This window comes from Pelodiscus sinensis, chromosome 26, assembly GCF_049634645.1.
Source record: "Pelodiscus sinensis isolate JC-2024 chromosome 26, ASM4963464v1, whole genome shotgun sequence".
In the NCBI taxonomy this organism is placed as follows: Eukaryota; Metazoa; Chordata; order Testudines; family Trionychidae; genus Pelodiscus; species Pelodiscus sinensis.
In genome coordinates, this window is record NC_134736.1 from 17,941,860 (window position 1) to 17,956,165 (window position 14,306).

Sequence of the window (14,306 nt, forward strand, 5' to 3'; positions counted from 1 at the left end):
TTCGAACTACCTAGTTCGAGCCCCGTGTAGCCGTGCTGCACGGGGTTCGAACCAGCGGGGTTTTAAAAATGGCGGCTCCCCGCTTATGCAAATGAAGCCCGGGAAATTCAAATCCCGGGCTTCATTTGCAAGTGCGGTATGCCTACATTACCCTCCTAGTTCGAACTAGGAGGGTAGTGTAGACATACCCTAATAGATTAGTAAGACAGGATTTCCCTTTACAGAAACCATGTTGACTTTTGTCCAACAAATTATGTTCTTCTACATGCTTCACAATTTTATTCTTTACTATTGTTTCGACTAATTTGCCCAGTACTGAAGTTAGACTTACCGGTCTGTAATTGCCAGGATCGCCTCTAGAGCCCTTTTTAAATATTGGTGTCACGTTGGCTACCTTCCAGTCATTAGGTACGGAAGCCGATTTAAAGGATAGGTTATAAACTACAGATAATAGCTCAGCAATTTCCCATTTGAGTTCTTTTAGAACCCTTGGATGAATGCCATCCGGTCCCAGAGATTTGTTAACATTAAGTTTTTCTATTTGTTCCAAAACCTCCTCTAATGACACTTCAATCCAGAACAGTTCCTCAGATTCATTACCCACGAAGGACGGTGCAGATTCGGGAATCTCCCCAACGTCCTCAGCCGTGAAGAATGAAGCAAAGAAATCATTTACTTTCTCCGCAATGGCTTTATCGTCCTTGATTGCTCCTTTTATAGCTTGATCATCTAGGGGACCCACAGGTTTTTTAGCAGGCTTCCTGCTTCTAATGTACTTAAAAAACATTTTGTTATTTCTTTTTGAGTTTTTGGCTAGCTGTTCCTCAAAATCTTTTTTTGCTTTTCTTATTACATTTTTATACTTGATTTGACAGTGTTTATGTTCCTTTCTATTTATCTCACTAGGATTGGACTTCCACTTCTTAAAAAATACCTTTTTGTCCCTCACTGTTTCTTTTACATGGTGGTTAAGCCACGGTGACACTGTTTTAGGTCTCTTGCTATGTTTTTTAATTTGGGGTATACATTTAAGTTGGGCCTCTATTATGGTGTCTTTAAAAAGTTTCCATGCAGCTTTCAGGGATTTGGCTCTAGTCACTGTGCCTTTTAATTTCTGTTTAACTAACCTCCTCATTTTTGTGTAATTCCCCTTTTTGAAATTAAATGCCAGGGTGCTGGACTGCTGAGGTGTTCTTCCCACCACAGGAATGTTGAATGTTATTATATTATGGTGACTATTCCCAAGCGGTCCTGTAACGGTTATTTCCTGGACCTGATCCTGCACTCCACTCAGGACTAAATCGAGAATTGCCTCTCCCCTTGTGGGTTCCTGCACCAGCTGCTCCAAGAAGCAGTCATTTAAGCCATTGAGAAATTTTATCTCCGCTTCTCTTCCTGAGGTGACATGTATCCAGTCAATATGGGGGTAATTAAAATCCCCCATTATTATAGAGTTTTCTATTTTGGTAGCCTCTCTAATCTCCCTCAGCATTTCAATGTCAGTATCGCTGTCCTGGTCAGGTGGTCGATAATATATCCCTACTGCTAATTTCTTCTTATTGGAGCATGGAATTTCTATCCATAGCGATTCTATGGAACATGTTGATTCATTTAATATTTTTAAATCATTTGATTCTACATTATCTTTCACATACAGTGCCACTCCGCCACCCACCCGGCCTGTTCTATCCTTTCGATATATTTTATATCCCGGTACGATTGTGTCCCACAGATTTTCCTCATTCCACCAGGTTTCAGTGATGCCTATTATGTCAATCTCCTCATTTAATACGAGGTACTCCAGTTCACCCATCTTATTAGTCAGACTCCTAGCATTTGTGTACAAGCACTTTAGAAATTTGCCACTGGTTATTTGCCTGCCCTTCCCTGATGCATTGGATTCCTTTGAATGCGGTTGTTTGTCTGCTCTGGCCCATGGTTTGTCCTCTCCCCTCCTCTCTTTCTGACTACAGCTTAGAGAATCTCTATCAATGGATTCTCCTCTAAGAGAAGTCTCCCTCCGATTTACGTGCATCTCCGCACCAATCGGCTTTCCCCCATCTCTTAGTTTAAAAACTGCTCTACGGCCTTTTTAATGTTTGGTGCCAGCAGTCTGGTTCCACCCTGGTTTAGGTGGAGCCCATCCTTCCTGTACAGGCTCCCCCTCTCCCAGAAGTGTCCCCAGTTCCTAATAAATCTAAACCTCTCTTCCCTACACCATTGTCTCATCCACGCATTGAGACTCTGAAGCTCCACCTGCCTACCTGGCCCTGCGCGTGGAACTGGAAGCATTTCCGAGAACGGCACCATAGAGGTCCTGGATTTCAGTCTCTTTCCTAGCAGCCTAAATTTGGCCTCCAGGACATCTCTCCTACCCTTCCCTATTGCATTGGTACCTACATGTACCACGACCACCGGCTCCTCCCCAGCACTACACAGAAGTCTGTCTAGATGCCTCAAGAGATCCGCAACCTTCGCACCAGGCAGGCAAGTGACCATACGGTTCTCCTGGTCATCACAAACCCAACTATCTATGTTTCTAACAATCGAATCACCCACTACTAACACCTGCCTCTTCCTAACTGGCATTCCCTCCCCCTCAGAGGTATCCTCAGTGCGAGAGGATACCACAACATCCTCTGGGAGGAGGGTCCCAACTACGGGATGTTTTCCCTCTGCTCCCATTGAATGCCCTGTTCCCTTGAGGCTTTCATCTTCCTTAAGAGCACTGGGGCTCTCAGACTGGAGGTGGGACAGTACTACAGTGTCCCGGAAAGACTCATCAACATAGCTCTCTACCTCCCTTAGCTCCTCCAGTTCAGCCACCCTGAACTCCAAAGCCCGAACTCGGTCTCTGAGGGTCAGGAGCTCCTTGCAACGAGTGCACACATACGCCACCCGCCCACAGGGCAGGTAATCATACATGTTACACTCGACGCAATACACAGGATAGCCCCCACTCTGCTGCTGGGCTTCTGTCTGCATTTTTCTAATGAATAAGTTTAGGTGTAAATGGGATTCTTTTTAAATCTCTGGACTATAGATTATTCTAAGAGTTATGTTTTAAAGAAGGTCTGAAGTCACTAGTGCCCTCTAACCTCCCCCTCTAAACTCCCTCTCCAAACTCTCCTGTTCGCAAGCTCCCTGGTCGCTGAGTCACCGGCTTATATAGCTCTGGTAGCCCCTCCCCCTGACTGAGGCTCAGCCAATTAACAGAGGCTTCTAGGTTTCAAACCTTTTAGAAGCTCCTTCAAACAATCAAACAAACCACCAAACAGACAAACACAAGCTCAGCACACAGCAAATAACTCCCCCACACACAAACACATACTTCAGACAGCCACTTACCACAAGGGTCCCGTTTTTACTCCCTCTTTTACCTGGAGAACTCCCTCTCCAAACTCTCCTGTTAGCTGTTCCTGTTCGCAAGCTCTAATATAATGTTTAAATGGATAATATAATCCATGATACTCAATATGGGTTACATGGACAATAGATCTTCTCAAACTGATTTGGTATCTTTTTTGAGATTAATAGTTTGTGATGGGGTTTAACCCCCATTATGGGCAAGGCAGCAAGGGAAAGAATCCCAATTAGTCATGCTCTGCACTAGGGAGGTGATTAACTAATTGCCTCCTGGCCAGAAGAGACAGAACTAGGTCTAATAAGCACAGTGAGGGAGCTCCTGACAAGAGAAACTGCCTAGGAGACAGGTCTCTCTGATGGAGAGAAATCCTGAGATAAGGTTTAATTGACAGGAAATAACAGAGAACAATCTACCCTAGCAGATGGGGTTTCTCCTGGAGAAACCCTGAGGTAGAGCCAACAGGAGAACCACAGTGAAGCATGAGGGGGGTGGAAGGGCCATTAGTTCAAATATTCTTGGACTTGTATTTGGACTTGCTACTGCTGCTCGGGAAGGGGATTCAACTTTTGTGACTTGGTTGGAGGGCCAATCCCCAGAACACCCAGAAGGGGGGTCAGGAGAAGACACAGAGAGGCCACTGTAGATTCAAAAGAGACTCTGGGTGGGGAGAGTCAGACAAGGATCCCTGCAATCTGCTACATGAGACAAGGGGGTGCCCATGAGGTGAAGACGTGCTAATATATGTTGATGTAATAAATCTAGATGACTTGGTGCCATATGACATTTTGATTAAGAAACTAGAATGATACAAAATCAATAAAGCACTAAATGGGATTAGGCCTCAATCTACTTGTACATAAGAACAGCCAAACTGGGTCACACCAAAGGTCCACCTAGCCCAGTATCCTTTCTTCTGCAATGGCCAATGCCAGATGCCCAAGAGGAAATGAACAGAACAGGTAATTATCATGTGTTTCATCTCCTGTAGCCCAATCCCAGCTTCTGGCAAACAGATGCTAGGAACGGCATCTCTGCCCAATTGTAAATAGAGAATGATCAATTGGATGATTTCTAGTGGGATCCCTCAGAGGTCTGTTCTTGATTCTATGCTACTAAATATTTGTATAATGATGAGGCAGCAAACAAAGTCATTACTGATCAAGTTTTCAGATGATACAAAGATTGGGGGAGTGGTAAATAATGAGGAGGATGTGCTGTTGTTAGAGGGATCTAGATCATTTGCCAAACTAGGTGTAATCAAGCTGTGTATTAATATGGCTGAAGGAAAGGTCACATATCTAGGAACAAAGAATGTTGCTGTATTTCCAGGATGGGGGAGTGTCCATCGTTGCTCATTAGCTGAACATCAGCTCCCAGTGCTACGCTGTGGCTAAAAAGGGCAAATGTGTTTCTTGGATGTAAAAACAGGGACATATTCAGTAGGAATATGGACATCATCTGACCTCTGTATTAGCCACTGGTGTAACACCTACAGGAATATGGTGTCCGGGTCCACTGTTCACAATTTAAGAAAGATGTTGAAAAACTGGACAGAGTTCAGAGAAGAGCCAGAATAATAATCTAAGGATGACTTATAGTTACATTTCATAGTAAAGGGCTCTTTAATCTAGCAGACAAAGGTATAATAAGCTCTAATGACTGGAAGTTGACTGATTGGCTGAAAACTTAGATATATTCAGACTAGAAACAAGGTGTACATATTTAAATGAGGGTAATTAACCACTGGAACAACTTATCAGTGTTGTGATGGAAACTTTAAGAATGGCTGTTTTTCTAACAGACACATTCTAGTTCAACCACATAAAGGAAGATTTAATTCAGGGAAATCCTATGGCCAATATTTTCCATGATGTGTGACTAGATCAGGGGTCGACAACTTTTTCAAACCAAAGAGTCAAACTACATCAAAATTCAGTACATATGATCAACAAAGAGCTGTACCAGAATGCGCATTTGCTTGACTGAAAATATACAACTTAATATAATTGACATGATTAATAACAGCATAAATGAAACATTGTACTCATACACCTTATTTAGTAGGACTTCTGCTGGAGCATCTTTTCACACATTTCTTTGAAGTTGACATCATAACTTGTCAAATCCAGCTTCATGCTCACATTCAGGCTGTCTTCTGTCAATCTTACAGCTGGAGACCGGGGATGCAGGAGTCTGGGTTGGAGTGTATAAGGGGCTCAGGGCAGGGGATTTGGGTGTATGATGGACTCAGGACACATGACCTGGGGCATGGGGGAGTGCAAGAATGTTATAGCAGGGGGCTGGGGATGTGGGCGTGTAGGAGTCTGGGAATTTGGGAGTATGAGGGGCTTAGGGCAGGCAGTTCAGGTGTATGATGGGCTCAGGGTTTGTGGGGGGTGTGTGCAGGAGTTAAAATGTGGTTATCAGGCTATTCATATAGTCAATACAATTTGTATTGACTATACGATTAGTTGATAGGACTGCTCTGCAGAGCCGCAGCGGGGGTAGCTCCAGGAGCTTGCTCGAGCTGGCAGTCCCGGCTTGTACCAGCTCCGGGAGCCACCCGTGTTAAACTTATACTTATCGGATAGTTAAGTAGTCGCTTACATCCCTAGCAAGAGTGTTTTCACACTGCTGCCAAGTGCGGCTGGGCCCTAAGTGGGGGCTTGTTGGCCAAGCTTAATTTTTAAATAAAGTAAAATATTATGTCCAACACAAAAGGTTTCAACATTGTCTTTATGGCAGGTGTCGGGACCCTTTTTTTGGGTTGGGGGCCACTGATCCACAGAAAATCTGTTGGGACCACACAAGTGAGAAGCAAAAAGAAAAAAAAACCCTCCAGAAACCCCCAACTGAGACACCCACTTCCCTGGTACTCCAGCCCCTTGATCGGGGGAGGGACAGGGAAGACTGAGGTTCAAAGCCTCAGCCAGATTTACTCTTCTGGGGTCCCAGGGTTAGTGGATTTTGTGGGCCACCTCCTAGGCTCTGGGGCAGGGCCAAAAATGTGGGGTTAAGTGTGTGAGACAGGGCTGCCAGTGAATGGGGTAGGGATGGATCTAGGCAGGAGGTGGGTATAGGAAGAAGTGAGGATGTGAGGTCTGTGTGGGAGGTTGGATGCAGGAGCAGGCTGGGAGTAGGCTGTCTGGCCAGGGGCAAGGGGGGTGTAAGCGAGGGGGTAGGGGGTCTGGGCGTGAAGGAGTAGGAGGCACTTGTTTTTGTGCTGTGTCACAGGCACCGTATAACTCGGCCTCCCACTGCTCCCCTTTGCCAGAAGGAAGCCTCCAGGAAGTGTGTCCCGGGGAAAGGAAAATGGCAGCAAGCGGAGCCAAAAAATGACAGAGCTTGTTCCCTGGATGCTGGATCCAGTGGGATCCTCCCCCTCCTGAAGGAAGCCAGCACTGGCATTCCAATCTTGCGGGGAGCTGAAAGGCGGTAGTGCCAGTGTGGGGGGTGGGAGGTTAAGTTGGGGCTCCAGAAGAGCCGTGTCTGGTTCTCTGGTGAGCCATAGGTTACCGATCCCTGGACTAGATGATGACAATGGTCCCTTCTGACTTATGAATCTATGAAAATTAGCTGTGGGTTTGTGTGAACCAAGCCTTGAAATCTAGCATATATTTACATGCAGTTTTACAGTGAACTGGCTAGTGTGAATATGTGCTAATGGATGATTCAGAATTGTTCAGCTGTGTAACACATCTCTATTGCTAATAGTGAAGGGAGAGTTTCTTTTAGCACAGGTGGCTGGAAGTTTGAGTGTTTTATACCTGTTGAGTCTGAAAAAAATTCCAGTAGGTGAAGAGGTGCAGTCTAATGACGGGTGTGATGTGCTAGATCGTCATGGACCTCCTTCAATATTGTTTATATGGATGAGAGAAGGCACCTCACGAGAGATGCATATGGAAAAAAAGGGGGCTACTACTTAACTGATAGAGGATATCTTAGTATTTTGTGTAATTGTCTTAGTTGGACTCACAAATGGACTGATGAACAGATGCCTGATTAGAACATTATCATTTATTTGATGGTAATGCCCACCTACGTACTAGTTGCTTTTTTAATGCTCAGAAGGACGGCCCACTTTGGAAATTAATATTAGGTTATGCCCTTGACTCAAACTAATCAGGTAGTCTTTGATTACTTTATCAACTGTGCTTTTATTGCCATCGCATTCTACCTTAGCTTACTTGGTATAACTTAGGGTACGTCTACACTACATGCCTTTGTCGGCATGTAGATTTGTTTATTCAGCAAAGGTAAATGAAGCTGCGATTTAAATGATCGCGGCTTCATTTACATTTACATGGCTGCCGCGCTGAGCCGACAAACAGCTGATCAGCTGTTTGTCGGTTCGCGCGCTAGTCTGGACGTTCCCTCTGTCGACATCAAAGCCCTTTGTCGGCAGCCCCGGTAAACCTCATCCCACGAGGAATAACAGGGCTGCCAACAAAGGGCTTTGATGTCGACAGGGGGAACGTCCAGACTAGCGGCGAGCCGACAAACAGCTGATCAGCTGTTTGTCGGCTCAGCGCGGCAGCCATGTAAATGTAAATGAAGCCGCGATCATTTAAATCGCGGCTTCATTTACCTTTGCCTACAACCCTAATCTACATGCCTCTGCCGACAAAGGCATGTAGTCTAGACACAGCCTTAGTGACATAAAAAGCAAACAAAATGCTATCAGTGACACTTACTTTCTCTCTGACTGCTTCATAGTCAGGTCCAAGGCCTCCAAGCTTCACATCCAGGTTCACATAGGCTCTTGGCCTAGAAGGCTAAAGACAGAAACAAATACATCTTCCATTAACTGCTGGCATGGAGGGCAAAAGTCACCCTAAGTAACATACAAGTTTTAAAGGCGTATTGAACCTGAGCTGGTTTGTTCTACTATAAATGACATTTCCAGATATAATGAAAGGATGGAAGAAAAACTGGTTTACCCATTTGAAAAATGTTGCCAGGGACTACAGAACAGTTTTGAAAACCAAGACAGTTTAGTGAACTGTAAAGTATTTACACCATCATTTAAGATGCATGGATCCTTCCTGCTTGTACTACAACATATGACCACATAATTAGAGATGGTTTGTAATGAATGGGCAGAATTCAGGTTGTAGGCTCAAACTTAACATTGACACTTGCTTTATGAGTAAAGTGAGCAGACTTTAAGTTGAATTCATGTAATTTGTTTCATGTGATAATATTCTTTTAGAAATTCTCCATATTATGTGGATATTTGAATAACTAATACACTAACCTCAACTTTGTAATTTGCCAGTCTTCCATTTCATGAGCTGGATTCTATCAAACAGCTTAAAATAACAATCTTGCTTTTGGTGACAGAGAAATTCACATGTTTCCTTCTCCTGGTAAGTAACTAAAGACCCTGTGCTATGATAGCAAATTCATTAATAGGGTTAGAGAAGGCACAAGGTGGAATCCTGGACCCATTGAAATCAATGGCAAGACTCCACTGACTTCAACGGAGACAGGATTTCATCCTTAATAGGAGGATGGCAGGAAGACCTGGATGAAGGTAGAGGCTTATAGGACAGAGGTGGGGAACCTTTTTAGGTCAGCGGCTACTGACCCACAGAAAAATCAGTCAAGGGCTGCACACAAGAGAGAAGCACAAAACCCCCCAAACAACACAACCAAACCCCTCACTGACATGGAGAAGGAGAAAGGCACTCTCCACATTGTCCGTGCACACCAGAGCCTACGGGGCCCCAGCCTAGTATATTTTGTGTGATCCAGCCCCATGGTAGGCGAGCGGGGGTCTGGAATGCCAGTGCAGGCTCCCCGGTGCTGGGGGGTCGACCCTGAGTTTCAGGCTTTTTTTCAAGTACCTAAAAGAGTGTCACAAGGAAGGAAGGAGAAAAATTGTTTTCCTTGGCCTCTGATGATAGGACAAGAAGCAATGGGCTTAAATTGCAATAAGGGAGATTTAGGTTGGACATTAGGGAAAACTTCCTGCCTGTCAGGGTGGTTAAACACTGGGATAAGTTGCCTAGGGAGGTTGTGGAATCTCCATCACTGGAGATATTGAAGAGCAGGTTAGACAGACACCTGTCAGGAATGGTCTAGATAGTGCTTGGCCCTGCCATGAGGGCAGGGGACTGGATTTGATGTCCTCTCGAGGTCCCTTCCAATTCTAGTGTTCGGTGATTCTATGATTTACCTATGAAGGTGAAAAATTAATGACACCAGCATGGAACAAGTGCTGCAGCAGGCAAAAGGAAGGTTATTGCCGTGCCAGTTCGTAGCGTTTCATACCAGAATCAGCTGCACTTTTTACCACTCACTGACCTCTGTATGCAGGACATTTTCTGAGATCAGGAGACTTGCTTATTCCTTTCCCTGCTCACACTTCTTGCCTGTAACTCTTCCTGCTGGCATCTGGTGATAAAGCTTCTAAAGCTCAGGTCTTTGGTGCAGTCATTTGCACAAACAGAAGAGAGAAACTCCCATATATTTTTGCGGTTCACATGCTCAACTGGTTGACAGGGATGTTTACAGTGTTACTCTGAGTGACAGAATTGAAGTCACAGCATTAATTACTTGCTGGGAGGATAAGTACGCTGCTAATCATGACATGGTGCTATATGCTGGCAGCCATCTCATTGTACTTACTTTATCTTTATTAAGAACTGTAACTTTTCAAGTAGCCTGGAAAATGTGATCTTTTTTGTAGCTGTGGAAAGCTCAAAATCCAGTGCAAACACGATGGGGGAGACATGAGGTGGGGTGTCTGAGACATAAGCCATGAAGAGGATTGAGAAATTTCCTGTGTGCCCTTCAGGGGAAGCCTGGGGACCTACCGCATGTAAATGCAGGAAGTGGTGGGTACGTGGGGCGAGTCACAGGTGCTGCAAAGAGGTGCGTGGCTGAACCAAAGGAAAGGCTAGTGAGAGCACATACTATGTTTTTATTTAAAAAAATGCACTATCCCCCTGCTTGGGAGCACTTTCACTTCTTTTCTGCCCTGCGCTGATCCCCCGTGCAAAGCTCCTTTCCTAGTTATTTTTGTGGGGAACCAGAATTTCATCTTAATCCATTTCTAACCATCCATTATGTTAGCTCCAGGATAATGTGCTTTTCTGGCTTGTCTGGGGAGAGCTGGCATTCCTGGATCTCTTCGCATCTGTTCCAAAGAGACTCAATTAACTTTCATAGCTGGTCTAAATTTTAAAAGCCTGACAGAGAAAACACTTAATAATCCCAATTCTGGTTTGTTTTGTTTTCTTTCTGGCTGTCTATTGTAGTAATTCCAATAATGGACTAGTATAGAAATGCCAAAAGAATTTCTATCAGCAAAACAAGTACTTTCTTCAAATGGTGACCATGTTTTAAGCCAAACAAATGAAACCTATAATATATTAGAAATATTAGACTTCTGTTTTGAGTCAAATGCTTCATACAAGAGTTTGGATAATTTTATATTTGTTTTTTTAAACCAAATCTAATAAAAAGAGATCAACTATTTAGCTGTATGTAACAGAGAGGTTTTTCCTCAAACACCTGTAGTAATTTCCAGAGTATTTTCAAAGCCAAAACATGTGTGAATTAAATTTGACTTTATTGTGTTTGTATGAAATTCCATTTAATGTGAGAAGCTGAGTTGTACGGTGAGACGTAAGCAATTCAATTCTCCACAAAGTTCTTCAGATGTGCAAGTGTGAGAAAGTTATGGGAGGAAAAAAGGACAAAAACAAAGGCGTAAGCACAGGGAATGGGAAAGGAAGGAAATCTGCTCTGCGGTTACTAACTTAATCCAGCTAACCCTTCTTAGAGGCAGTCAAGCAGCAATAGAAAATCTGCCTCCTACATGAAGCACATGAGTAATTATTCCAGCTTAGCGGCATGTCTTAGTGCAGGCAAACTAACTTCTTAAACATTCAATTTGTCATGGGTGTACAATGATATCTTTATATTGTTCTATGCATCAGTGTTAAATGGTTACAGTATGAAATTTGGACACAGAAGAGTCCGAGCTCAATTTTGGTAAGTGACCACAATGGGACTGCCAGCAGACCTGGAATAATGTTTATGACATTAACTTCACAAATCCTGTAACTTTTAATGTTGTCCACTTTGAATTCCCTAGGAAACCAAGAGATTTGATCTGACTGGCAAATGGGCATGACAAGGATAATAACTTTTTCAGACGTCAGGCCTGGCTACCTGCTGTTGTATACAAACGGCTTCTTTCTAAATCATTTTTACCACTGGAATAACTTGAAGGATCAACAGTTCCCCAGGTGCTCTAACAAGTGACCTTCTCTGAAAAGTAGAGTGGAAAGATACAGAGGTGAATTGTCTCAACTCCTTGGATTATGAAGTGTGGGAGTCAGTCGCTCAGATCAGCTACTAGTTATTTTCTTTTTCAATATCTGCTTCTACCACTGACTAGTTTGATGTTGGGCAAGTCACTTAATGGCTCAGTATCAATTTCCCTTCTGTAAAAGGGAAATAATTCTCATATTAAAGGGCTTTGAGAGCTATGGATAATAAGCACAAAGTACTAATATAATCAAAGGAAGGAACAGCAACATAAATTCGGTTTCTAACTCATTCATATTTTCTTACCTTCCTAGTCCCTTTTTCTTTCAGATGCTTTTGCTTTTCCATTTGTAGCAGGTACCCTTCTGAGTTACTGCGATTAATTTTCACTTGATTTCCTTCATTTCTTTCTGTGTTAAGCTCCGAGTCACTTTCTGCCCTTGGGATTACAGGTGAAAACAAGCCAGAGAAGTGCCTTTCAGCAAGGTGAGCATCTTCCAGTTGCGAGATTTCTTGATGATGTTTTTCCATTGTCTGTATAAGTTGCGCAGTTAGAGAAGGGCCTTCTAGCAGTTTGTGTGCAGATGATTGGGATGACCTCAATTTTTAAAAAAAAAATCAAAAACAAAATACAAGAAGGAAATTGTTTACTCAAACCTACATGCAAAGCCCCAATAAGCAATCTGTAAACTGAAATATTCATTGCTAATCAAACAGACTAATAAAACCATTAGATATTGTTTGCTGGATATTTTTTCAACTCGTTGGGCTATCCAGGCAAAACTTCAAAACATCAGATCATTTGAGACTGATTCTGATCTCACTAACACACCCACGTGTACCATGAATAACTTCATTAAGTCAACTGGCGAACTCTGGGCTTGATCCAAAGCTCACTGAAATCATTAAAAAGAGAACCATTGATTTCAGTGGGCTTTGGAGAAGCCTTTTAGGTAGGTGAAAATCAGGCCTTTGTTTTCATTTAAAACAGAATTTTCGTTTATTACCTTCAATCAACATACAAGCTCTATTAATAGTCTTAGCCTCTCATGCCTTTTTCATGCTAGCAGTATCAAATTTTGTTCTTCCAAGAACATCTGCACAGAAAACCTTTGACTTTGATGGGAACTTGATAAATAAAGCAAATGCAGGATTGGTAAAAATTCTCCCAGAGGCTTGTACCTTATATGCATTAGCATTACTTCTGGTAGACCTGCAAGCGGGGAAGATTTTTAAGAAGAGTAGTACTTGCGTAGACAAGTGTTGAAACATGATTGGTAGCAATTAGTGATTTTCGCTTCACCTTGCCAAAAGCTGGGTTTTGGTATAACCAAGCTGACAACAAACAAGTTCCTCCAGACTCATTTTATGGATAATGCAGTTAAAATGACTTTTGTTTTTGCTCTTTAATACCAGGGTTTCAGTTCCATTCTTAAGTTTGATCTTGCAGTCCTTACAGGTTCATACATACTAAAATCAATTGAAATTTCATGTGTAAGAATGGCAGGAATAGTGAAAGCTTAAAAATAAGCTGTACTACATCAAATTCTAACAAACAAATTATAAATCAGGAATAAATTACTGTGTTTGAATGTATCCGATTTTTCTGAACATTTCTTTGTTCTTCTCTAGTATGCCTTCTTGGCATCATGTACTATTATGCTAATAACATTTTGACACGTCCTTACCCCAAGCTATTGGTAGTATAATAGTTGTGATGGCTCTTATCTCTATAAAATTGTTTTCTATGACTCTCAGTTGAAACTTGGTCTTTTATGAATTCTTCAAAATTAGCATTGTAAGTAGATGAAATGCTTTTATGATTTAGGAACATGTGATCCTTGGAATACCAATCAGGTGTAAGAGGCTCCAAAACGTAACTGTTCTGTAAATATTGCTGATTATACAGAGGGCTGTTGCTAGAGTTTTGCTGATATTTCTTGTTTTCTTCACTAATATATGCTGGAGATAAATTCAACCCAGTAGCGTTTTTATGCCATGTTCGTTCAAGATGGTGTACAGGAGAAGCCAAGTTCATGGAGAGCTGCTTCTGATTCTGGTTTACAAAATAATTCATATTTGGTAAAGTTTTTGTGTGTGTGTCCCAGTTTGCTGTAGAACTAGTCTTAATGGAAGAAGTAATTGGACCAACAAAGGGATTTGTTTGTAACCCAGTATCCAGTGAACTACTATCATCTTGTTCAAGTTCTAGCACGTCAGAGGTATTGGAATTTATCGGAGTGTTTTCAAATTCTGGTACTTTGCGATATCTGCGATGTTGAGGTCTTGGTTCTGCTAGTCTTCCTGGAAGATGCTGCACATCATTCCCTGACAAAGAGCTTTCTTTTAGCACTCTATTTAATTTTGTTCTGTTTTTTGGGGGCTGTTTATTTTGGTGATCCTAAAAAGAGCAGAAGATAATGTGAAACTCAGCAATGATCATTTTGCATGTAAACTAAATGATATATTGAAGAGACAAACATACTAAAGTTACATATACTTTTTGCTGCTCCAATACTTTCCCTTCAAGGATTTCTCCACATCTACAAACCTTAGGCCCCAATTCAGGACAGCACTAATGCATATGCTTAACTCCACAAAAATCAGTGGGACTTGAGCTTTTAACAATATGCTGAAGTGCCATCTTGCTTTTACT

General features: G+C 42.5%; 1 protein-coding gene across 2 annotated transcripts in view; it reads right to left on the reverse strand.

The window, feature by feature from the left end:
* The window catches only part of LOC142818188 (jhy protein homolog), a 60,005-nt gene that overhangs the window by 5,475 nt on the left and 40,224 nt on the right, over nucleotides 1-14,306 (reverse strand). For both annotated transcript variants that reach the window (XM_075909368.1, XM_075909369.1), the window contains exons 5-7: nucleotides 13,339-14,051; nucleotides 11,957-12,248; nucleotides 8,062-8,142 (exon numbers count right to left, since the gene is read on the reverse strand). In XM_075909368.1, the coding sequence (XP_075765483.1) occupies nucleotides 8,062-8,142; nucleotides 11,957-12,248; nucleotides 13,339-14,051 (1,086 nt within the window). The remainder of the gene's footprint in view (nucleotides 1-8,061; nucleotides 8,143-11,956; nucleotides 12,249-13,338; nucleotides 14,052-14,306) is intronic.